General features: G+C 43.5%; 1 protein-coding gene across 3 annotated transcripts; it reads left to right on the top strand.

Annotated features, from left to right (window-relative positions):
• Window positions 1–1,269: 1,269 nt before the first annotated feature.
• LOC133410467 (rho guanine nucleotide exchange factor 7-like) lies at window positions 1,270–23,580 on the top strand. 3 transcript variants are annotated; one of them, XM_061691689.1, is made up of 22 exons: window positions 1,270–1,663; window positions 3,823–3,906; window positions 10,823–10,907; window positions 11,051–11,184; window positions 11,714–11,915; window positions 12,035–12,123; window positions 12,223–12,317; window positions 12,398–12,493; window positions 13,158–13,280; window positions 13,389–13,527; window positions 14,252–14,311; window positions 14,398–14,544; window positions 15,319–15,405; window positions 15,483–15,561; window positions 15,642–15,781; window positions 15,860–16,081; window positions 16,419–16,512; window positions 16,735–16,824; window positions 18,024–18,212; window positions 21,368–21,467; window positions 21,882–21,936; window positions 22,988–23,580. In XM_061691689.1, exons 1-22 carry the CDS (start codon window positions 1,499–1,501, stop codon window positions 23,108–23,110), a joined length of 2,598 nt encoding a protein of 865 aa, XP_061547673.1. In that variant the 5' UTR covers window positions 1,270–1,498; the 3' UTR covers window positions 23,111–23,580. The 3 variants fall into 3 exon arrangements, with proteins under 3 accessions (XP_061547673.1, XP_061547671.1, XP_061547672.1); XM_061691687.1 differs by lacking the exon at window positions 18,024–18,212 and having other exon boundaries at window positions 1,272–1,663; XM_061691688.1 differs by lacking the exons at window positions 21,368–21,467; window positions 21,882–21,936; window positions 22,988–23,580 and having other exon boundaries at window positions 1,272–1,663; window positions 18,024–21,356.
• The last annotated feature ends 1,953 nt before the right edge of the window (window positions 23,581–25,533 follow it).

Genomic DNA, 25,533 nt, shown 5'->3' with positions numbered 1-25,533 from the left:
TCATAATATTTCTGATGTACACATGAAGAAGCTATCCTGCGCACGCTCCAGTTGGAAACACATGGGCGTGGATGAATAACAGAATGAGTGATGGCTGAATCCCATTGAGTTGCTCGGCTCCTGCTGTTGCTGTTGCTGTTGCTGACTCACCGTCGCGCACACACCGTCGTGGCTGACTCCAACAAAACTATTGTGGATGTGACTCATACCTGCAGGGCAACAATAACAGGGAGAGGAAAGTACATATTTCATGACAAATTCTGGGCATCTGTGGTCATACCTCTCTGGCAGTCATCCGTGGGTTGAATTGATGATCGTCAATGATAGAATTGGCTTAACTCCAGATGCACTTTGAGACGGAATCTGTTTCCTGTCAGTGGGTTGAGTGTTGCGCTTCTGTGTAATAAAAGTTGTTGATAAAGAGAGGTGAGTTTCATTTTTAGTCCGAAAGTTTTGTTCAGATGAAGTGGTTCTCTTCAGAAGGCCAAGATTTAACTGTAGTGGGTGTGTACTCCTGCCAAAATCTTGAAAAAAGATGATTTTGACGCATTGGCTGACCTTTAAAATGCTTTTCCCCATAGCAAATAATACATAAATGGGAGTCTGCTTTCTTCATGCAACTTCCTGTTTATATACTTTTTTAAATTATTCTTACAAACTCAAAAACAACATATAGAATGTTTCCTAAATGTAGTATCGCTCTCGTATGACTGATAGCTGAAATGTTCCTGACAGGAAAAAGGTTCCCCAATCCATATTTTTCATCTTTATTTGCCAAGGATGTCAAAAACACACAAGGAATTTGTCTCCGGTAGTAGTCCGGATTTACAAAGACAATTTTGTGTCACTGTAATGCATACATATTTTACATATCAAGAAATATTTTAAACATTGTAAATATTGGATGTATTCTAAAGCCCGACCACTATTACACCCATTACATTGACGCAATAAAAAGCAAATCTTCATACAGAACTAACTTGTAACTGTATGGGGGGGGGGGGGGGGGGGCACAGTGTTATTGGGGCACTGCCCCCTTCTTAGAGCCGCCCCTGATGTAGTGCAGCACTACTGTCATCAAATGTTGAGCGTCTTGCATTGGATCTCGTGGTGTACCTAATGTTTTGTCCCCCAGACATGAAGTGGCACGTGAAAACACTCAGCCCGCCCCCCTCCCACACGCGTGCGTGACGTCATCGAGTGGTCGAGCATCAGCAGCGAGTCTGACAGATTGCGGGAGGGGACACACACCACCGAGGAAGGGAAGGAACCGGAGCACTCCCTCCCCCTCCCCCCCCTCCTCCTCCTCATCTCTCTCTCTCTCTCTCTCTCTCTCTCTCTCTCTCTCTCTCTCTCTCTTCTTCTCATCATTCCTGTGGATGCTCCGGGATGACAGCGTGAAGCGGGGCCAGGAGCTGTCGAGGTACACGCGCCCCCCCCCCCCCGACCCCCCCCCGCCCCCGCCCCTCTTCCTCCCTTCATCGACTCGGATGCGGACATGAATTCGGCGGAGCAAACGGTGACATGGCTCATTACGCTCGGCGTGCTCGAGTCGCCCAAGAAGAGCATCGCGGACCCCGAGGCTTTCCTGCACAACTCCCTCAAGGATGGCGTGGTGCTCTGCAGGCTCCTGGAGCGCCTCAGCCCCGGATCCACGGAGAAAGTAAGGCTGCGATTGTTGTACCCCCCCCCCCCCCCCCCCCCCCCTTGCCTCCGCATAAGGTCGGCGTGTCTGCGCGCTGCCCACATCCGTGGAAGCGACGCGGTTTGTTGTCTGGCTTCTCTCCCTGCCCACTGGCCCATGAGGAGATTTCGTTTGTAGGTCACGACGTTATTATTATTGTTGTGTCGAGAAAATCGCACCCGTGCGATGCTTTGAGACAAGAACCCACTTTTATTATAGCGTGTTTTTTTTTTTTGGGGGGGGGGAGGGGGTTGTTTTGTTACATCGCCAATACATTTTAATGGGATTTACAATGTCATTCAATACTGGCGCAACATGAAGTGCCGATGTGCACCATATAGCTATAAACCGCCATTGACGAGCTGAGGCAAACGCAGATGGACCCCCTCCCACCCTCCTCTTTTTTTATTTTTTTTTTAAAGACACAGTGTGGTGTTTGTGTCCGTCAGCAAATTGCACGGACCCGTTTAGACAGCGGCCCCCGAGGTGGTAACTAAATCAGCCTGCTAAGAATGACTAATAACCTCCACGATGTGTTGTCACCACGAAATACAGTGTCGCCATTCGTCTAAGTGGCCAATTCCGATTTAATGCCTTGTCTGCTATTGTTTAGTGACTAAACCACCAATTTAGTGTTTCATTTCTGAAAAAAAAAAAAATAATAATCTCACGACACACGCATTACATATGTACAGCATGTGGAAAACCAGCATACCATACCATGTTGACCTCGTGACAAATGTGCACAATTTAGACTATCGCCACGTTATGTTGTATTAAAAAAAAGCCCAAAAGTATGAAGATGAAACTGTTCACTCGTCAATGTTGTCTTACGTGTTCAAAAGTGTAACTACGAGCCTAACCTATTCAAAATCGCAGACAAACCAATAGATTGCGCCACAAAACCGCTTTAAGATCATATAAGGAAAAGTATGTCATGTGTGCATGGCACATGACCAGAGAGAGCCAATCGCGAGCAAAGAGGAAGCGATATGAAATAAAATCGGAGCTTTTGCGGCTAATTTTCAAAAGTCCCGAAGATCTTTAGAATGAAAATTTCCAAATACATTTACATGCAGCTTAATGGCACATTACTGCCACCAACTGATGTCATCCTTCCACTGCAAGGAAACCAAAGTGAATTGATGGAGGCCAGATGCGGTGAAGCTTGCTGCCACCATCTAGTGGCGTGGGTCTGAAGTGCACTCGTATCTCATACTTTGTAAGCACAGAATGCCGTTAGGACTGTGAAACCATATCAATGTCTCATCGTCTCAAACTATTACGTCACAACAAATTGACAGATATCTAGTTTTGGAATCAGGAGTCAAGAATAATAGTTTAACTATTGATCAAGTTACTGTAAAATGTGTTTGGTAACCCCCCCAAAAAATGCTTTTGTAATATCTCAAGGTTATTATTTATTATGACAGTTTGAAATTTTGGCACAGATCTTAGCAGGAATCATGGAAGTTGATGCACATGATTTGCTTTCGCGGGCCACGTAAGAAGATGTCGCGGGCCAGATCCGGCCCCTGGGCTTTGAGTTTGACATCTGTCTAATAGACTGTTGGGAATACAAGTACGTGGAACAAATATTAGAATTGATACACATTAAACAAAAAAAATCAGTTCAAATGTTTACAAAAAAAAAAATCGCTGTGTGTACAGATGTGAACGGATGAGTCTGCCGCAATTAGCTGTTATTGTTGGACCTTGGCTTTCGTCATTAATGTTTGTGTTGCTCAGAAGTGTTTTTCCCCCCCCCCCCCCTCCCCCTTCACTTTATGAGCCAAACAGCCGTTTGAATACTTGACTGCGATTTCGCTAAGTGGTTGTCAAGCTTCATCGGTTTGTCGAGATGGGGGACGCCATGTTGACGACGTCACTTCCGATGTGAATCCAAGCCCCCGCCCCCCCCCCCCCTCCCCTCCATGCTCGTCTTCGGGAGCTCGCAGCGGGATCTGAGCGCAGCCTTCCGGGGTGTCACACACGCCGAAGCTCGGTCCGCTGTGTTCTTGTCAATCCTATTACTGTTGATTTTCTCACTTTTCCGAGTTGACTAAATTCATAGGCACGCGAGGGAAAGCAGTGGAAATGTGCCGCTAATCTTGGCTTTCCTCGCCCCCCATTTTCAGATCTACCAGGAGCCCAAGAACGACGGCGAGTGTCTGAGCAACATAAAGGAGTTTGTCAAGGGCTGCACATCTTTCCGCGTCGAGGTAAGAGTCCGTCCGGCGCGTGTGCTACTGAACACATCGCCCAAACCTTCTCCACGCCCCGAGCGCACTTTTAAAGGCTAATATAAAAGGTTTGAAGTGGAGATGGTGAAACAAAAGGTTGCCGCTGTGCTGGCGGGGGGGGGGAGGAGGAGGAGGAGGAGGCGGCAGCCGGGGCGCAAGCACCCATCGCCCGGCGACCATAATAACATTGGAGCAAACTTCTCTTTGACAGCCACTGAAGGAATCGTCAACCTTTTGCCTCTCAAAACTCCCAGAAGTGTTTAGTGTTACTATTAACGAATGCAAATATAAGTGCTCATGTGTGGCTTTGTTGTCACAACTGCTTCAGCCTTATGTTCATTGCAGTAATTGCAATGAGTACGAAAACCTAACACTGATTTTCTATTTCCTCAGCCTTTCTCTATTACAAAACAGTAGAATATCACAGCACTTCCAAAGCAGCCAATCAAATTTCTGTATCATTTCCCATTTGTTGCTGTGCAATGAAAAACAAGTCTCCGAAATGTGTATCCTTTCTTTTTAAGCAACACAAAGAAAAATCTTTAGTGCCCCCCCCGCCCCCATCCAGATAAAAGCAAAAAAACCTTTATGGTTTACAGTTATGTGCCTACGGCGGCAATGAAACGGTGTTCATAAATTGGAACATGCTGTAGACTTTGGCTTATCTGTGTAAATGCAGTAGTAAAGCCGTACTTCTGAATATTTGTGTGACGATCATCTCCAAACCATGAAAAACAGCAAATGCCACGGTAACTGAGCGTGCTTTCTTGTGCCTCCGATTACATCACTGTGCAAACTAGTTAATTGTATGCCTTTTGTAACCTCGAAGTGTCGTAAACACAGTAAATATTTGCATGAAAATCACTTAAAGGCAATAAGTAAAACAAATGAAAAATGGCGAGGATGGCAGAAACTTAGCACGCCCTCTTGTTACATGACGACCGATTCTGACGCCACGAGCCGTGCATGCTTCTTAATGGATGATATTTTAACAGCTACTATGGTGAATATTTGCCTTGTGTGCGATGATTGCCAACCAGTGTAATACGCCTTCACATCCCCGACTTGTACTTGCATGTCTAGAAATGCTTAGGGGTACTAATTAATGCAACCTGAACTCGCACTGATTCTGAAATATTGGGCCTTTTCTAAAAGCCAGTCAAAGATGATCACGTAAACACTGAAACTGCAATTCCACCAAACCGTAGAGTTCAGTTTTGGGAAATAGTGATTGTTTTTTTGTGTGTGTTGTCTGCAACTACTATGTAAATAATGCTACAGTGGTACCTTGAATTACAAGTAAGGCTGCAACTAACGATTACATCAATAATGGATTAATCTATCGATTATGTTTTTCGAAAAATCGAAACATTGCTTGGACTACTGAATCTGCTTTCTATCCTAAACTCAGAGAAGGCATGTTTACATGATACCTGGGAATTGATATGATATGCTGAATGGGATATATTAGCCACAACATGACAAGATTTGCCAAAAACGACAAAATGCGGGGTCATGCTGGAACGGCCACTTCGAGCAGAGTACAACGCAGCAAGCATTTTGAAAATCAGATTGATGGTTTCTGGAGAAAAAAAAAAAAAAGTCTTTTTGGGGAAGGTTTTTGTGTGATATCTTCTCGAGAAAATGTGGTCAGAAAATGCCTTCAAATGAGAGTAATACAGTGTATCAGTATCTCCTCGACCATCTCATTTTGTCTACTACCTGAACCACTTCTCCGATGAGATGAAGTTAAGTTTCAGTTAAAAATATCCACCAATTGCTCGTATGGGCAGAAAAGACAAGACATTGACTTTTCAAAATTACGGTGATGTTTTAAACCGCCTCACTTGCCCTTAAAACTTGACTTAACGAGCGCAAATGGAACATTATTGGTGAGAAGAGCAGTGTGGACACTAGAATCGGACATGTACTTCAGCAATCGATTTTTAATAATTTTTAATTTTTATTTTGTGAATGTATTTGTTATGGAGGATTTTACAGGCGTTTGAAGTGCTCGTTCCACATTGTTTTTTAGAAAATTCCACAACGATGGCGACCACTTGTTATGTTGCTCGATATATTAACCTGTGTGTGTTAATAGTCTTCAATTGATGTCATTGTTTGGTATTTTTGCTCGGTGTCTTTCGGCAAGCGCAATTTCTTAGTCGAGTTGCACTTTATCGTTGCTATTTCAAGTTGCTGTGCGAGTTGGGGCCGATAATACCAGAATAAGTCTAATTGAATGGAGGGCAGCGTGCCGTGGAAGGCGGTACGTTGGCCCAAGCACACAGGGGTCATTGAAGCACGCTCCTCCGGACAATGCCAGTCAGTGTTCCTCAGCGCCGCTCCTCTCTGGTCGGCCGGCGACCCGGCCGACCAGAGTTGGGGCCGAGCGAATGAAACGGGCCCTTCTGCAGTTCCGCGCCGCTGAAATGTCCGCAAAGGAACGTCGCTTGCTTATTGTGTGGGAGAAATGAAGTCTGTTTGTTTAGCCTCATTGCTGGAGGTCAATGGTTCTGCGGTTTGATCAGTCACAAAGTTTTGTGTGGTCCAGTACACCATTATAAAGGGTCATAGAATATGTATATTTACTGCACTCATGGTTGCAGTCGTACAAAATAGTGCGAGAGGGTCAATGGGAGCTAAACGTACCGTATTAGTGTCCACTGATTGGTCAACGGAGAACTGTCACTTCAGTGTGAGAATGTAATGATAAGAAAAGTTACAGTTTAAGAAATACAGTGGATGTTTTTTTTTAAACAATCCTTTGTTTTGATTGTTGACAGATATTGTGAGCACATTGTACTGCTTTGTTGTTAATTGATTGGCGTGTTACTAACTGTCCAATTGCTATGATGTCACGCTATTGGTTAAGCTGGTGATTGACGTACCGCCCCTGATTTAAAAGGACGACATATCTAATCTGTAGCAAATGCTCAAGGTAATATGTGCGTGGAAGAGTCAGGATGTTCTGTCAAATACATGACTTTATTCTTTTGATTGAAGTGTGGACTGAGCAGGATTACATGTAGTTTGGGACTTGGCCATCTGCAGAGACCAACGAGCTGGATGTTCTCCAGAGTACAGTGCGCTCGCCGCGCCGCATGCTCTACACACAGGTTGCTGCATCTGCTAGAACTGCTTTGACCACCAAAGTGACTCTTCCAGCCTTGTTTGTGTTTACAAATCAAGTTGTTTAAGTCTTGCAATGTTTAGTCTAAATGATCTGATCCTTCGTCAGGATCAGATACAGCAGTGACTGACCGATAACCCTTGTGTTGTGTTCGACAAACGAAGGCATCTTTGCAGCTCTCGTGAACTCTCTGCTCCTGCGGGAGTAGTCACCACATCCCCATTCTGGCATCAGTCTTGGCTAATGGTGGCGCTTGAGCTCTTTACGATTTGGTACAATCCATCCATTGGCTGCCTCTTACATGGAATCAGGTCACAGTGGCAGCAGGCTGAGTAGTGTAACCGCAAAGGAACTCTTCCTGGGGACACCCGGGTGTTCCTCGCCTTTCCTCGGATACTTCTACCAGTTGGTTCAGACCGGAAAACTTCCAATCGGTGGCCCCCTAGCACCTTCACATTCAGATACAGGGAGTCCTCGGTCTATGTGTTTTCCTTTCTTTGACAATGATATAACCCGGTTTTGTATATCGGTCGGAACCAGGCTCGGTGACTAGTGGAATATAGGAAACATAACCAAACATACATTTAATAAAAATTGGGATTGTTTCGGAGCATTAGAATTTTTAATGTTTCATGATGTATATGTATGTAATTACCGCCTGCTATGCTGCCTCTGCTTTCTCCATGTTTGTTGTAAAATCTCTTTTCCATATTTGTGTGTGTGCGGTGGGGGGATTTCATTGCGAGTGACGGCCTGTGACGGACTATTCGCTAATTTGCTAGCGCATTAGACTCATGGAGGTATGAGGGCGGTGACGTTTACACTGTTTACATATAAATATGCATCTATTTTCATACATACAGTACATGGGGATGAAGGAGCCTAAAGTCCTACTTTCAGACATTTAATCATAGTAAGGGGAGAGTTTATTAGCGCTGAGATAGACTTGATCCCGCATATGAGGTAGAAAACCTGCAAACGAAACAATGAAATCAAAAGCTACATCATGCATGAAATAACACAACTGTGACAGTCTACACTTGCTGAGTCAGAGAGGTGTTGTGCTGTTATCCCAACATGCGTCTGCCTTGTTTTCAACGGGGAACCTTGTGAAAGGACACAAGTTGCAATGCATGCTTTCAAGCACACACAATGAATGGGGGCGACTTTCTGCGCTGAGAGATACGATATACTTTTAATGTCACACTGTTGGAAAACTCCAAGCCACATCCACACGTCACCTTGAGGCATATCAGCAATCAGAGCGGAAGATGAATCAAGATTCCAATCTCAGTCACTCATCTTCAGTATTGCCGGAGCGGGAATAACCATTGCTCCAGAGGAAGAGCCGCTCATCATCATCAGCGATACAGTCACTGCTCGTCATACTAACTGTAGGTCACGCTGACACGAACGTTAAGGTTTAAGCAACAGGATGGCATCAGGCTCCATTTTACGATTGTCAACATATTCCGCAACAAGCTCTGATTGTTACAGGCAGAAGCTCATGTTATTGACATCATTGGTTCTCCCAAAACAAAACGCTTACTATTGTTATATCATTTGCCGGTATTATACTTACAAATAGGTGGAACGGTGGTAGACTGGTTGGCACATCTGCCTCACAGTTCTGAGGACCGGGGTTCAAATCCCGGCCCCGCCTGTGTGGAGTTGAGTTTGCATGTTCTCCCCGTGCCTGGGTGGCTTTTCTCCGGGCACCCCGGTTTCCTCCCACGTCCCAAAAACATGCGTGGTAGGTTAATTGAAGACTCAAAATTGCCCGTTGGTGTGAATGGTTGTTGTGCCCTGTGATAGGCGGGCAACCAGCCCGAAGTTAGCTGGGATAGGCTCCAGCACTCCCGTGACCCGCGTGAGGATAAGCGGCTCAGAAAACTGATGGATGGATACTTACAGATAACGTATTTAGCTTGAAGCCAACAAACCATAATGTCAATACGTGTGGAACTGTATAGTGTCATGAGCAACATTACTGTATTTCGAAAGTATCTTTGAGTTGGAAACAAACATTAAGGGAGCGCATTCATTAAAAAAATAAAATATCGTATTTCACAGATTCAGTTTTTGAGTGATATTGTAATTGTTAAGCAAAAATTAACATGATTAGGCACTTGAATACAATGACAATGTTAGTGAACTCATTGTTACTGTTGTTTTACTGTTCTCCAAATATTTGATTGTAGTATTGTCTTATTATGGAAGTTGTTATACATGCTATCTGGTATTATTAAATTACAGCATGTCAAAAATTGGATTATGTCTGCACTGTGATTGCATAGCAGTCCCCTCATGCCTTACCTTGGTAATCTCTTCCTTTGAGCAAATAAGTACGCCTGGCCACGATGGGCTATCTTCTCCCGACCACGCAAAAGTCTTTTTTACGCGCCTGGGCCGTCATACTTTTTCAGTTATGTGTATTCTCTCATCCAGATGTCTGAAACACACACCGCATGTAACCGGGAAGCTAGTGCATAAACACCAAAGAGGGGTGATTCATTGAATTCCGAGGCTGGCTTTAAAACACTCGTGAATGTCATTGAAATCCATGAGAAACATAAAGCATACTTTCAAACTGAAAATACGCCCACGTAACGTGTTGTCGGACAGTCGGGACGTGCGTACTGTTCCAGCTAAAACAGTAAGAATTTGAAGGAGAGCAATTACGATCATTTCCTTTTGATTCCGTATGAAATAAATCCAATAAAAGTAATTTAATCAGAATACTGCGCTTGACTGAATGCATGTTTGGAGTCCATCCATATTAAAGGGGGTGTCTGCCTGTTCTATAGATTAGAGTGCGTATCTGGCATGAGGATGTGTAAGTGACCGATTTAAGTGGACGGGAGGTTGGGCTGAGCCAGAAATGTGCAAAACTGCGTGCCTCTACTGACTCGGGAGAATATGGCGTGAAATTACTACTTTGTTCTTACATTTTTAAAGCTCCCCTATTTTGTCAAACCAACTTTTTCTAGTATTCGGGATGGAATATTGTCTCTATGGTGCCTCAGTAAACGTGTAATATGAATTAAAATCGTCCACGCATTCCTGACTTCCAGATGTTTTACTGGCGAGAGGCCTGAAATCAGGTCATTGGAATTTCTCGAGCTTATCCACGCCACTAGCGTAGATGAGCCCTTTTCCGCTCCTGAGCCAGCGCTGTCAACATAACAAACACGTGTGCTCTCACAAGTGGGTCTTCTACACGGGAGCCAACCAATCAGAGGAAAGGGGGCGGTCTTAGCCAAATATGGACAAAGCGGATACAAAAGTGGGCCGAACAGAAGTAGCAGTCAGAGGGGCCTTTTCTGGACGCTCGTATGACAAAACCAAGGTGTTTTTTTTCTTTGAAATAAAATTGACACTTAAAGTCCATGTTAGAGAGTCACTCGATGGAGGTGTACAAAGCCACAATTAAAGTTGCAATAATTGTTGATATTGAGTTTTGTTAACACTAACAAAGATAGAATATCATCAACCTTTTCATCCTGCTGGGGCTTTTTCCTCATTGTCAACTCACATGTCAGCACATAATTCAATGTGTACGTGGAGCATGGTGACGTGGGTCGGCTCGCTGTCTGCTGTAGACGTTGAAGTCTTCTGAGGTTTTTTTTTTGTTTTTTTCCCTTCACAGCCATCATCAATTTTCCGACGCATGACAACGGATCGCTCCGTGTTGTGAGTGCCAACGTCTAAGGCTTTGTGATACTCAAGCTTCTCTCTTCTTTCCCTCTCTCTCATCTACAGCCGTTTGAGGCCAGTGACCTGCTGCTCGGCCTGAACTTCTCCAAGGTGTTGAGCAGTCTCGTGGCTCTCAATAAAGTCACGGCAGGTTAGTCCCAACTCTGTGGGTGCGTATCGTTGAAGTGGGTGCTCGTATCAGAAGACAGTTGAGTAGTCAATGAGCGTGTGTGGGCGCTGACCGCAGCTACCAGCAGGTCTGAGATATTTGTATTGTCGCTCTCTCCTCTCCAGATATTGGCGTGGGCAGTGACTCGGTGTGCGCCCGACACTCTTCCGCCCACCGCATCAAGTCCTTTGAGTCTCTGGCCTCCCAGGCTTCACTGGGTCGATCCTCCAAGCTGCTGCAGATCCAGTTTCGCAGTCTGGTGAGTGCAACAATGGATTAAAAAAACAACAACTCTGGGTCACTTATTAATCATGCAGAATTGTTATTGTAATATTTGCTGTTACACGGCTAGAAATGACAAAAACAAACATGCTAACCTTAGTTTTTTTTTCTTTCTTTAAAATCTGATTGATGCGTTCAATGCACCGTGGTTTTCAGGGTGCCGCGCTATACTGTTTTGAAGTGGAGATGATACGGTGCAAAGGAGAAGCCATATTTTCGCCATGGGACAGTTCAATACATCTGGCCATGTTGTGGTTCCGAATTCACAGAAGTGATGATTTTCTGTCACCCCATCAAATGCACTGAGTGTTTTTTTTTTTGTTTTTTTTTTTACCATAGCACTGTGGTTGGTACCCACCGGAAGGGTGCTTCTAAGTGGTATGATATAAAGCAGTTATTTTGGTACATTTCGATGTGAATCCAACGGTACTGCTGTCTTAACTCATCCCAAAAAAGACCCCAATGGTTGTTTCAGTGTACCTCCATTCTGTCACATCTCTTTTCAGGACATGTCAGAGAACAGCGGGCAGCAGCTGCTGGTGAAGGCGCGTTTCAACTTCCTGCAGACCAACGAGGATGAGCTCACCTTCAACAAGGGTGACATCATCGGTGTGACTCGTCAGGAGGACGGGGGCTGGTGGGAGGGGACCCTCAACGGCAAGACGGGATGGTTTCCTAGCAACTACGTCCGTGAAGTCAAAGGCTCCGGTGGGTGCCTTCGCCGTCTTATTACCGACGTTGAGATGTGTTATGCCTGGAAGCTTGAATGGAGTTTTTAAACTGCTGACGCTCATCAGGTATCACTATATTTATTTCTCTTTCCATAGACAAACAAGTGTCCCCCAAGTCTGGTACCCTTAAAAGTCTGCCTAAAGGCTTTGACACATCTGCCATTAGCAAGACCTACTACAACCTGGTAAGGACGTAACTCACATTTGCAGTTTCAACATTAGTTTCTGAATTGATAATGTAATTTTTTTTTTTTTTTGCCTCAATTTACCATCTTGTATTTTAGGTGTTGCAGAACATTTTAGAAACAGAGACTGAGTATTCCAAGGACCTCCAGAGCCTCCTAACAAATTACCTGCGGCCTCTTCAGAGCTTCGAGAAGTACGACCGCATCGCACAATCAGAGCCACATGGTAAAAGAAGAGTCCAGCTAAACAGTCACAGTCTGTCTCCACCTCCAGGCTGAGCGGCTCTGATGTATCTCTGATCCTGGGAAACCTGGAGGAGATCTGCACCTTCCAACAGATGCTCGTCCAATCATTGGAGGAATGCACCAAGTAATTCCCCCACTCCCACCCCTCTAGCACAGTCCCACTGCAGCAGCAGCAGCAGCAGCAACCTGTTTCATAACATAAATGTAGAGCCCCCTAGTGTTGGCCTTCTGTACTACAAAGACAAAGATTGTTATGCCAAATCCATGTGTGCACAGGTGTATTTTTTTTGTTTTTTTTAAATGCCTGCTCTGCCTAATCTTGTTCCATTAAAATATATCATACGTTTGAAATATAACATTTGAATATAAAATGGAAAATACATGACATTTGAAAATAATGATCCAATTGTGACTTTTTTTCTTCTTTTTATTTTCTCTTTTATGATGCGATCCAAAGATTCTGCAGCATTATTTAAAGGGGCCAGAAAATGCATGCAAACTGAAAAAGTTTCAACTTTGGCCAGATTTATCCAAAACATCTTAAAAAATGTGTTTCATAATAACTAGGTTCATGTGGACATGCCCTTGGGCACACGCTATTGGGTTCACCTAATGGGCAAATTAGACATTAAAACCCTCTGCAGTTCTATGCCAGTGCTACCACATTGTTAAACATTGTGAAATCAATACAACCATCATTAAAACCAAGTATTTTTGCGTTATCTTGTCAAATTGACACCTAATGTGGCTGGTGAGTGTCTCAACACGTTTCTTGTTATTTCTTTAAGGCTTCCAGAGAGTCAGCAAAGGGTGGGCGGATTCTTCCTCAACCTCATGCCCCAAATGAAGGCTCTTTACGTGGGTTACTGCTCCAACCACCCCTGTGCGGTTAACGTGCTCACGCAACACAGGTCCGTCCGTCTTTGAACGCACCAGCTGCCAGTTTCCATTGAACTCGTACTTAAAAAAAAAAATAAAAAAATAAAAATGTATATATTTTTTGTCATTGTGTCCTGCAGCGAGGCGTTGGGGGAGTTCATGGAGGGCAGAGGTGCGGTCAACCCCGGGATCCTCACACTGACCACGGGCCTGAGTAAACCTTTCATGAGACTGGACAAATACCCCACCCTGCTCAAAGAGCTGGAACGCCACATGGAGGTGTGTAAATGTCTACAAGGTAGTCTTATCAGTGTTGGGAAAGTTCATTTTCTACGCGAGCTAGTTCAAAGTTCAGTTCACTGTTCCAGAAATGAACTAGTTCAGTTCACAGTTCATAATTCAAAATGTTGAGCTAAGTTCATCATTCCAAAATGATACTACTTTTTTTTTTTTCTTTTTTTCTTCCAATAAGTTGCTGACAGGCTATTCCCCTTAAAATGCTGGCATTTCATTTTCGCATTGTTGCCACCCTTTCACAAGTAGCCAGCGGCAGCTTTCACCCTTCAATCTCAAAAACATGAGGAAAAACATGTTGATTTCATGGTCTTGTTTAAAATGAGGAATTAAAACAAAAACAGGACATTTGTCCTTAATGTGCAAAAAAAACAAAACAAATGCAACACAGTCTGACAGGAAAGATGGTGAAAGGAAATTGAAAGCTTTGCATTCCTCGTAGCTCTGGGTGACTATATTAACAAAATATAAATTTTGTTCTATTCTTACATTGCAAAACAAAACAAAATTTTCAGATCATGACAATGCGATCATATAGTTTTAACTCAATGATTCCTCGTAATCCATTTTTACAATTATGTACTGTGTTACAAAAGAACCACCGGAGAACTAATTCATGAAGTTTCGTTCGTTGAACTCATTCAGGTACAACACTGAGTCTCGTTGTGTCTCGTGTCATTACAACGCCAAGAATTTTGTTGTCTTTTAGGAGAGTCACCCTGACAGAAGTGACATCCAGAGGTGCATGGCCACTTTCAAACATCTATCTGTAAGGGCGCCACGCGTAGCTTTTAGCCTTTACATTCTCACGTGAGGATTGAGATTCTGAGTGCTTGCCTGTTTCCGCTGTGCCAGACGCAGTGCCAGGAGGTTCGCAAGCGTAAGGAGCTTGAGCTGCAGATCCTGACGGAATCCATCCGTCTGTGGGAGGGTGACGATATCAAGACCCTGGGCTCTGTGCTGTACATGAGCCAGGTGCTGGTGCACACTCCTGGGGCGGAGGTAACACCGGTAGCATCACACGTTTTTCCACCTTACACATCACTCTCAATAGACTTTGACACATTTATATCTCAAATGTTTGAACCGGGGTTTAGGTTTTGGCATTTATTGTGAGATCAGACAGCAAAGGATATATTAACGGCTTATATTTTTGAAGGAAAATGTTAAGCAGATACACTCTGAGACTTGTGATGTTCCATAACTTTCCATTTCTTATGCAGCACCATATGGAACCCCCTTTATGAATATGCGCCACAAAACTTCCATTGTCCATCTATATTTATTCCGTCGCAATTGTATCTGCTTATTTGATCTATTAATACCTCAGCCTTTTGATTGGCTGGTGTACCAGTGTGTACACCAATTCATTTTTCACTCTGCTGTTACACTACGCATGTATCGGGGCGAAGAAATGTCGACGGAGTTCTAATGGTTGCAAAAAAAAAAAAAAACATACAAACAAACAAAAAAATGCTGTGTGTGGCAGATGGCACCCACTTATTAATATACAGAACTGGAGTGGACGCTGCATTTCAGCCGACAAGTCAGGTGGAGTTCTGCACACCCTGAGTCTGACTGTAGTTTTTCCTATTGAGTTTGACACCCTTGAAGCGCCAGCTGTATCTATTGTTAGTATTTGTTGAAAATATTAAAAAAAAAAAAAAAAATCGTTTAATGTCTGCTACTGTATGACCATAAGACAATTGGTTGTCAGTAAACATTAAGAAACCACATTTCTCTCTCTCTCTCTGTCTTTTCCTCTTCATCCTTCAGGAAAAGAGTGAGCGCTACCTCATGCTCTTCCCCCACGTCCTCCTCATGTTGTCGGCCAGCCCCAGGATGAGCGGCTTCATATTCCAGGTTACTGCTGAGGAATGTGCTTTCCTGATTCCTATTTATTTTGATCTCACTTCTCATGCTGAGTTTTCTATCCGCAGGGAAAACTGCCTCTGGCCAGCATGTCGGTGAGCAAGCTCGAAGACTGCGAAGCCCACAAAAATGCCTTTGAGCTCAGCGGTAAACCGAGTCGACATACGCAACATGCTCCATTTTGTTGTGCGTTATCACAAGGCTTTTAACATCTTGTTTTTGGGCAGGCTCCATGTTTGAGCGTCTTCAGGTGTCGTGCACCAACCAGCAGGATCTGCAGGACTGGGCGGAGCATCTGACGCGGCAGATCAAGCACACTGCAGCCACAGCGCCGAGCCACAAACCTCTCAATGTTCCCTGCCACACGGTCAGGATCGCGCACTCCTTTTGAACTTTTCTCTTTTCGTCCAGTTTGTAATACATTTTAAACACGTCGCCTCCTCAGCTTCCATCCCATCCTGTCACCCCGTCCCGGCACGCGGAAGGGAGGGCCATGACGGTGGCTCCCACCTACCACACCCTGCCTCACCCTTCCTCCCATGGGACGTCTCACAGTACCATGATGTGGGGCCCCCTGGAACCTCCAAACACCCCTAAACCGTGGAGCTTGAGCTGCCTGCGGCCCGCACCCCCACTGCGGCCCTCTGCAGCCCTCTGCTATAAGGAGGTGACGGATAGGGATTGGGGAACAAACCACATGAATTAGGAAAATTGGCAATCAATTATTTGGGGTTAAATAATTTTAAATGGGGGAAAATGTTTTTTCCACAATGAAATCTTCTGTCTGCTATTGCAGTAATAGTCGTAACAAACGATGGCCCCTAATGTGGCAAGGAAGTATAGTTGGTAACTTAAATTTGGGTCAAAATGATCGCCACACGACTCCGTACATGGGGTCAGTGTTTTCATGCAAGTATTTGCTGTCGTCGAGACGTGACGTGTAGGATAGTGATAGATTACGCCGTGTTCAAACGTACGGTAACTATTTTCTTCTTTGTGTGCAGGATCTAAGTAAAAGTCCCAAGAGTGTCAAGAAACTCCTTCCCAAGCGCAAGCCAGAGAGGAAACAGTCTGAGGAGGAGTTTGCCTTGAGGAAGAGTATGTTTTCTTCCCCTTTCGTATCTGCAGGTTGTTTGTGTATGATGGGCGCTTGATACTGAAACCAAAATATTATCTCCCAGTATGATGCAGTGCGGGTTCTACGCCAACCATAATAATAAGCGCATTGTCAACTGATTACCTCTCTTGCAGTGTCCATCAAAACTGAGCATTATTATTTTCGAGATTGATGGGGCGGCAATAACCTATTATTATCTTTAGGCACCGCTGCTCTGGAAGAGGACGCCCAGATCCTAAAAGTCATTGAGGCCTACTGCACCAGCGCCAAGACCAGGCAGACGCTCAACTCCAGTAAGGACAAAATATTTGTATTTAAAACAAATAAAAATAAATAAATACATCTCCCTAGAGTAAAAAAACAAACAAACAAACAAACAAAACAAAAAACATCCCTGTCCAGACCACTGGCCTTGTAAAGCAAATTTCTATCTGCATGAAACTGCATATCCTGGGTGTCAATTGCTTTTTTTTTTTTTTTTTTATCCAGTCAGAAGGATAGGCCCCCCACCACACACACACAATCTCAGAGTATGTGAATTTGCAAATTCAGAACTGTGACTATTCGGGGTTCACTGTACCTGTCTTAAACCACTATCAGTGTGTGGTGTCCTTGTAACTCTTGAAAATACATGGCTAGAAATGAAAATATAAGCACATGCCAACGCTTTGGATGCCCAATGTTTCCACTTAACCGTTTTCGCTCCTCTTGGATCCCTTAACCGTGCAGCCACATGCCCACAAGTAAACCGAAGACACCAGAGACCTTCTATCTCCTCTATTGTTGTTTTTAGTGTCCCATTCCAACTGATGCGTCCAATGCAGTTTTCCGCGGTACAATCCGAGGAGAGTAGAGCTGGCCATATTTTCCTAGAAAGTATTGTCCTCGTGAGGGCGTATGAGCTGGAGCCCATCCCAGCTGACATTGGGCGACACCCCGGACTAGTCTTCAGCCAGTCCCAGGGCACATATAAACAAAACAGCCAGTCACGCTCCCATTCACATCTATGGACAATTTAGTGTCTTCAATTAACCTCTCATGCATGTTTTTGGAATGTGGGAGGCTCACAGAGAAAACCAGAGCTCAGATTCAAACCCTGAACCTCAGAACTGTGAGACAGCTGTGTTGACCCCTTGACCCACAGTCCTGCCTGCATAGAAAAAGGAGATTTGTAGAAATACTTGTTGCTTTTGACGTGCGTTTCCGTTTGTTGTTGTCTTGCTGACCTTTTATTAACACTGATGTCCTGAGCTGTGCCTTCTAACAGTATCTTCTCCTTCTTTCTATCTCCCTCCTCTCCTCATCGCTCCGGTTGACCTTTTTCCATTCTTGTGTTCGATCCATTCTCTTCGTTCACATTTGCTCCATTGTCCCATCCTGCATTTTTTTCCCCCCCCTACAATTTTGCCATTTGTTGTGCATGAAAATCCTGCGTGGCACCCCACTTCCCTTCCCACCACATTCCCACAATCCCCCCGCCCCCCCATCCCAGCCTGGCAGGGCACCGACTTGATGCACAACCACGTGCTGGCCGACGCGGATCGGCCCTCCGCGGACTCGCCGGGCCGCCGCAGCAGCGTGTCGCGGCCGGAGTTGAGCTCCGACCTTTCGGAGGACTCGGACTACGACTCCATTTGGACCAGCCATTCTTACCGAATGGGCTCGGTGCCGCGCAAGAGCTGCATCTCGCACCAAAACTAAAGAATGGTCGGTGCTGCCACCTGGCGCGCTTACCTCTTTTACAATCTGTACTAGGATGATTTTTTTTTCATCTATTTATTCTGTTGTTTTTGTTAACTTATTTGCTTTATTTATTTTTGGACAGTTTGAGGATGTCCCCGTTGCCTTTGCCACTTTCCCCTTCTATGTGCCTCCTCTCTTTCTGTAGCTGTCATGCAGTAAGCGTTTGCTCGTTCCTCTTCATTTATCTTGAATGTGACCCCATCGTTTGAGCACAAACGTGGGGAACTGTCTTTTTTTTCTTCCCCGTAGAGTGAGCGTGAGAGAGAGAGAGTCGGTGGGATTTAAAAAAAAAAGAAAAAAAAGTTGGGCGAGGGAGAGGTGACGACTCAGCTTTTCCTGTCTGATATTCAGATGCAATTCAGGAACGAGTGTATTCTCTTTGACGGCGTGCAGCTTCTATCCCCGTTGGTGGTTTTAGAGCGCGTATGCTCAAACGTATAGCACAGATGGCACATAAAAACACAACTTCAGCCATATACTCTATGTACCCGCTGCCACTTAATACAGCATAATGTCAATTAAAAAAATAAAAAATAATTCCCCCCCCCTGCCATTCGAATCTGCCGTCATAATGTAACTGAGAGAACATACAATTAAAACCTACTACATTTGCTGTTGGAAACTGAATGCCTTTTTGTGATAGAATGGCGTCCCACAATTTAAAATATAGTTTGACATTATTGGGAAATAGAAATAGTGTCTTTTCTTTCAAGCATTGCATAAGATAAAAATCCTTGTTGTATCGGCTGTTTACAAAAAACTGGAAGGTGGCATCTGAGGTGTTTAAAGTGAAACGGCGGGCACGCATACCGAGAAAAACAAATCGTCAAATGTGTTATAGCCGCTGTTATTGTGCGTGGTATATTGTAAGTGGCCAACACAGCACACCAAGCACAAAAATGCAGTGCAGTATCTCCACAGACAATTGTGAGTCTCCTCCTCCAAAACCTGATGCCTGTCGTGGTAGCAATACTGACCTGTGAGAGGCAGCATGGTGCCTCAGGGCATCCAAAGTAGTATTCGAAGAAGAAATGGAAAAAGCTAGGCGAGCAGTTAAATGATCCGGTAACTGCATTGCTGTAGCAAACTCTCCTTGTCATTTTCTTGCTGTGGTGAATGACCTGAGATACACTCAACACAAACATTGGCGCCTGTTTTAGTCCAGCAACATTGCAAGCTTCAGTTCCCTTCCTGTTAGGCAATCTTTGTGTTTCATGTCACAATCACAGAGTCCCTAGCGCGTCCGACCTTAGTGTTGACCGTGCACAAGGATTTGCCCATCGTAAATATTAGACAGGTTTTACATTTACGATTGTCAACCTCAACTGTTTTGTAAGAAGTTTGAGGAGTAAAAACTCTTTAGACACCCCACACCACTTTACCACTCAGGAGCCACACAATAATCGGGCCTTTGCTGACTTTGCTCCGAAGAGGAGAAAAATGCTACAATTGGGCCCGATGGTCGGTGCGTGTGTACCGCACTTTAGCTAGCAACAAAGTTAGTAAGAAGTGGTAACAGAAAGAGTCCTTGTAAAAAGTTTTGGTTCAATATAATGTAAATAAATTCATATGTTGAACGCAGTTTATTTTCCAGATTGAACCAGGCGAGCGAATATGCAAAGCTAACTTGTTTTTCTTGGTTTAAATTTAGAAATGCATTTATCGTTCAAACTTACTGGAATACACATCTCAAGCGAGAGTTGCTGTTAAACTCTCCTCCTCTAGTTTGTACGCTAGGTTAAGATACGCCAAGCTAACTCATAGCTCCCTCCAGCTCCATGAAGTGGTGAAATTGAGAAAACAAGTTTTAAAATGATGGTAAAGACTCAGTAGATTTCCCAAAATGTTCGAACAGTAATAACTTCAAAAGCAGAAGGCTGTCAAAGGTTGACCAGGTTTGCTTAAAGTCCAAACAGACAGCCATGGCGAGCTAACAAGCTAGCCTGTTGTTTATTCAGCCCCATAAAAGAGTCCGGCATACCTCAGTGTTATCTCTGGCTTGTGTCACTATTTTCATGAAGAAGTATTTTTCCAGTGTTGGTACTAAAAAGTCTGGAATTGGCATCTATTAAGAGTCATATATAATGGTCCATGGTGCACTCTATTTTTGTTGTAGTAATTTTGTTTTTAAATTATTCTAATCTGTATGTCTGTCGATGTTTACAAAAACAACCATGGGAGAATGAATGTTTGTTTTTAATTTATTTGGACAAAAAGTGAATTGTTTAAAATTATTTTCCACAATCATGTAACAGGGCAATGGCTGGAGCAAGAATGTGTCAAATGTACTTTTTTTGGTCGTCTACCGAGAGTGTGTATGATATAGTCCTTAAAGGGAGACTTGTTAAATATTCAGTGTTCCTGTAAAGTAAAGTCATGTGGTGTAAATGCTCTTCCCTCAGCGTTGTGCAAACATTGAAGGGCCACAAAAAAAAAATATTTGAAGCGAAACGTTTCTATGTATGTACTCCGTCAATCTCAAAATGTGGTCCGAGTTGGGCTTAAAGTGGATTTATGAACTCCCTCAATCTCAGAATACTGCCAGAGTGTAAAGAGCACATCATCCATTTCATGTAAATAATAGTCATTAATGAGCTTGGGAAAAAAAACAAAAACCTCATTGGGCTGTAGGAATATCACTGTCCTGTATCGTGCTTTACTTTGTGACAGTTTTCAGTATTCCGTGGAGTCAACATTTGGCACATGCTGGGTGAAGTCTGTCTTGAACTGTCAGTGTCCTTGACGTGCACCGTGTCTCAATAACTCACTAACGACGCCTACAGAGTGTCTCTTCAACACTTCGGGAATTGTTCAAGTCCCAAAATGGCTGTATTATGAGTTTGGAATAAATCTGTATTTGGGTAGACATTTGGCGTCCTGGTGATTTTGTCATAATTCTCTTATTTTCGAAGGAGCACTAACTCTCAGTTTTCACCCTTTTTTTCTGGTCTGGTCTCTGCACGACTGTCAGGCGTCTGCTGCCGAAATTGTGATGTCATTCATTCAAAAATACCAAACAAAACTCAACTGTCGGAAAAGGTGAGCCCTTTGTCAAGTTTTAAGTTTCCGAGCCCTGTTTTTGTCTTGAAACAGACCCACGGAGGGAAACGGGGCTGCATGTGATCATTCCCGGCGAGGACAAAGTCCTGCTGGATGACTCCAGTCGCAACGGACAAAGTGCAGTGGAAGAGAAGTACTTTGTTTTTTTTCCCCCCTGACTTTTTTGTCTCTTAGCTACATTGTAGGGCAGTTTGCCTTCATAACATACCGGCCACGTTAGGTACATCTGCACGAGCCAATAAGATCCAATACGAGACACACCGTGTGCCCTGAGACTTTGCTGGCGACCAGTTCAGGGTGTATCCCGGCTCTCCTTTATTTGGTCTCATTAGCGGCGCACTGGTTACTATTAGTAGTGTAAAAGGACATACTTTCATTTGGATTTAGCCCTACATTTAGACCATTTATGTAATAAAAATGTGAATACTACCGGGGGTGAAGAAAAAGGACGCGTTGATAGCAGGAAGGAGAATTTAACAACATCATCACTGCCAGAAGTGAATACAGGCAATAGTGAGGCTGACTTTGTTTTTTTTCCCCCCCCAAGGAGCCTTGTGGACGTGGTGTACGCCCTGAGGGATGAGGTACAAGAGCTAAAACAGGTAAATGTGCTGAATAAATCCATCCTTTATTAACTGTACAGGATAGTGTTCAAACATTTCAACTCTTAAATGTCATACAAGTGTAGAAAGAATTCATCAGCTGTTAATATTACAACGCAAGCTCACATTCTGTTCCTCTTTTCGACGTCATTTTTATTTCGCCATATTGTACTGAGCAGCCAGGGCGGAGACGTGGAAGTTGCACGATAGTTTCCTTTGCCTATTCCATGGTTATTCATTTTGACCCTCATTACCTTGAATGTTACTCTGCTGTGGTGGGAAAAAAGTCCAAAGAAAAAAGCACTTGTACGGTTAGCCTTAAATGCCTCATGCATGACAGCGGGTTGGAGGTGGGAATTTTTCTGCAAATTGGCTCAAATTTCGGATTGAACGACTTCGGGGATTTAAGGTTGTAGTAGTATCAAAGTGCATCAATTAGGGGTGTAACGGTATACTCAAAATCAACAGTTTGGTGTGTAAGGATGATTCGGTTCACATTCAGTACAGTTAATGAACATCATTAGTAGCTCAGAAGCGTTGCTTCGCACCATGACAGGAAAGACTTTAGCTGCGGTAGCTAGCCGGCGTACAAGGTAGATCTTTTCACCATGACATCGCACATACTTCCGTGTGGCTCCAACTCCGATGGCACCGGAAAGAAACAAGCCCTTTGTGTCATTCGACCAAGGTAGACCGGTTGAGAAAACGGGGTGAATTGCTTGAATGATGATTTTTTTTGCCTTCTTCTCTATGGCCGGCGTTTGATTCGGAAGTGTCAGTCGTGAGGTCAACAGCTTCAGGGGGAGATGGAACACTGGCCCAAATGTTAGCCCGTCAATGGCGCTTTGGATTGTTTGTTAGCATTCAGCTAAACGGGACTGTTGTAGGGCAAAGCTATGTGGTTATTATTTTAAATAAACAACTAATTGTTTTTGAGTAGTTAGTAAACTTCTGTAAACTTCAACTTGGCAGTGGCAGTGCAGCCTCCCCCCCCCCCTCAAAGGAAAATCATGTGTGTATCAAGGATTCATATACTGTTTCCATTCTGTAGGACAACAAAAAGATGAAGAGGTCGCTGGAGGAGGAGCAGAGGGCCCGCAAAGATCTGGAGAAGGTTGTCAGGAGGGTGTTGAAGAGCATGAACGACCCCACGTGGGACGAGACCAACCTATGAGACTCGGCTTCAAAAACATGCTTGCCGGGGACGGTGTGCTCTCTTTTACGATGCCATGCACGTTTGAATCGTTTCAAGACATTCCGCAAACATGAACGACATCTCCAGTCTGTCCACCGAGGCGGCAAAGACAACTCGGAGACATGCGCGCCTCCTGTTTACAATCATTCCACTGGATACCCTCTGGTGCTCCATGCATGGTACTGATACACTATGACGTTATGGATCAGTGTGAACCTCTGCCATCCTATTTCATAACTTTTCATGTCTTATGTTATTTAATTTTTTATGACTTGGAGTCTCTTTGCCTTGTTGGATAGGCTTTCTTTTTTATTTTGCTGCATGTTTAGTTTGCTATTTGAGTTGCTGTGTGTGGGCATGCTGAGGAGAATGTTGCATTGTTTAACTTGTATAGTGTAAATATGGCACACAAAAACATTGTTTTGGGATAAATAAAAAAAGGATCTGCATTTCTTTGTTTCAGCATTTCCCCTTATTGTCTCACACACTCACTTATAAATCATTTCACTTCATTCTTTTGTGTGCTCCAATCATGGCGCTAAATAAGATCATGTTAAAAATACCCAGTATGACGCACTGCAGTTCTACAGCACTGCAAACTACGACCACAATTATAAACACTGTAATAAAGCTGAGCTTTAGCATTATAAAGGCAATATTTTTGAAAAAGGTTTTCATGAGATTCTTGTGGTGTCACTATTTGGCTTGAGGTCATGACATTTTGGACTGTACCATCATCATATCTGTATTTCACAAAATTAGAATAGTGTCAAAGCTTTATTTAGTTAGTTCATTTCAAACTGAAACTCGCAGAGATGCACTACACACAGTGAAATATTAGATTTTTTGAAAAATGTCTATCACCATCTCTTGAAACTAGAATATTACATAATTCATGGAAATGATTTTAATGTAGTCATTAGGCAGGAATTTTCCCTCAAAAAGTATTTTCCCCATGTTTATGAGTACTTTTCGGCTGTAGTAATTTATTCAGATGTTCCTGTAGTGGTTGGCAATTTCACATGAAATCGTCTCCCAAAGTTCCAAAAATACAATTCCTTTTACATCAGACGCTCACCTAAAACTAATGATTGATACTGAACGCCATTGTGTCACGAAAGACATCCAGTGGAAAGTGGAGTTTTCCCTCCATTCAAATCCACAGTTTTGGAACTCGAAAGGTCGCCATCTGGTGGCCAATAGAAGAAAGCAGCTTCGAGTCACATTGGCGTAAACATAAACGATAATTGATATCACCTTTGCCAGGCTGCAACTTGTACTCACGTCACTTCCGGTTGGACCCGTGATAATATTCTTGGGATAAAAGGTACGCTATTCAGTCATTAAAATTGCAATTTCTATATTTAAGCGGGTTGTAGGGTGATAAAATTTGACTAATGGGCGTTCCTGACTAAAAGTAGCAAACTAAATCTCCATTTGTACGTTCAAATGGAGATTTAGTTTGCTACTTTTAGTAAGTAAGCTAATCATCTTGAAAGGTATTCGTACTTTTAGCACCCTCAGGGAAACTGGCAGCTAAAAATTGAACTTTAGTCTTGACATGTGATCATTAATGGTCTTCTTGGACTGCAGCTTTGCTTCTTTAGCTCCTCACTAGGCCTCGTCGGGGCCTGAACGACTCCGGTGGCTCATCAGGTATGTCCTCACGACTTCACATTAACAAGTCATTTCGTTCTCAGACTAAAGATGACTGACCCACTGCTGTGTTGTCACAGCAGCAATAGTCGCACATTCACACAGGTCTTAAAGGTCCCATGTTTTATTAAAGCAACGCTTTCTATATTTGGGAGTTGTTATATTGGCTCTTTGGTGCCTCTGTAAACATTTTAAAGGTGCATTAAAATTCCTGACTCGCAGATGTTTTTCTGCCGACAGGCCTGAAATCAGTTCATTGGAATTTCTCAAGCGTATCTACATCACTAGTGAAGATCTCTGCATACCTCTCCACTCTGAGCTAGCTAACCCTTCTACACGAAGGCAACCAATCAGAGAAGAGGGGGCGGTCTTAGCCAAATATGGACAAAGTGGATACAAAATTGGGTCAAACAGAAGTAGCTGTCAGGGACCAAACCAAGGTGTTTTTTTTTTATTTTTTATTTTTTATTTTCTATTTTTTTAAATTGACATTTTTATACTATATCCATGGTAGGGAGTCACTTTATCGAGGTCTAAATAGCCAAGATATGGGACCTTTAATAAAATAAAGAGGAGCATTGAGGAGTATAATAAATATTCCACATTGGGAGGAAATTTCAGGTTGAACCTAAATTGCACTATAACCTTGATGAATTTAATATGACCTTCTTTAAACTTTCGAATGCACACCGCTAACTGTTCAATGTTTCAGTGCTTTTTTTTTTTCATAACTTGCTGTTTTCTAA

The sequence above is a fragment of the Phycodurus eques genome, chromosome 12 (genome assembly GCF_024500275.1).
Source record: "Phycodurus eques isolate BA_2022a chromosome 12, UOR_Pequ_1.1, whole genome shotgun sequence".
In the NCBI taxonomy this organism is placed as follows: Eukaryota; Metazoa; Chordata; class Actinopteri; order Syngnathiformes; family Syngnathidae; genus Phycodurus; species Phycodurus eques.
This window is presented reverse-complemented; position numbering and strand designations above follow the sequence as displayed.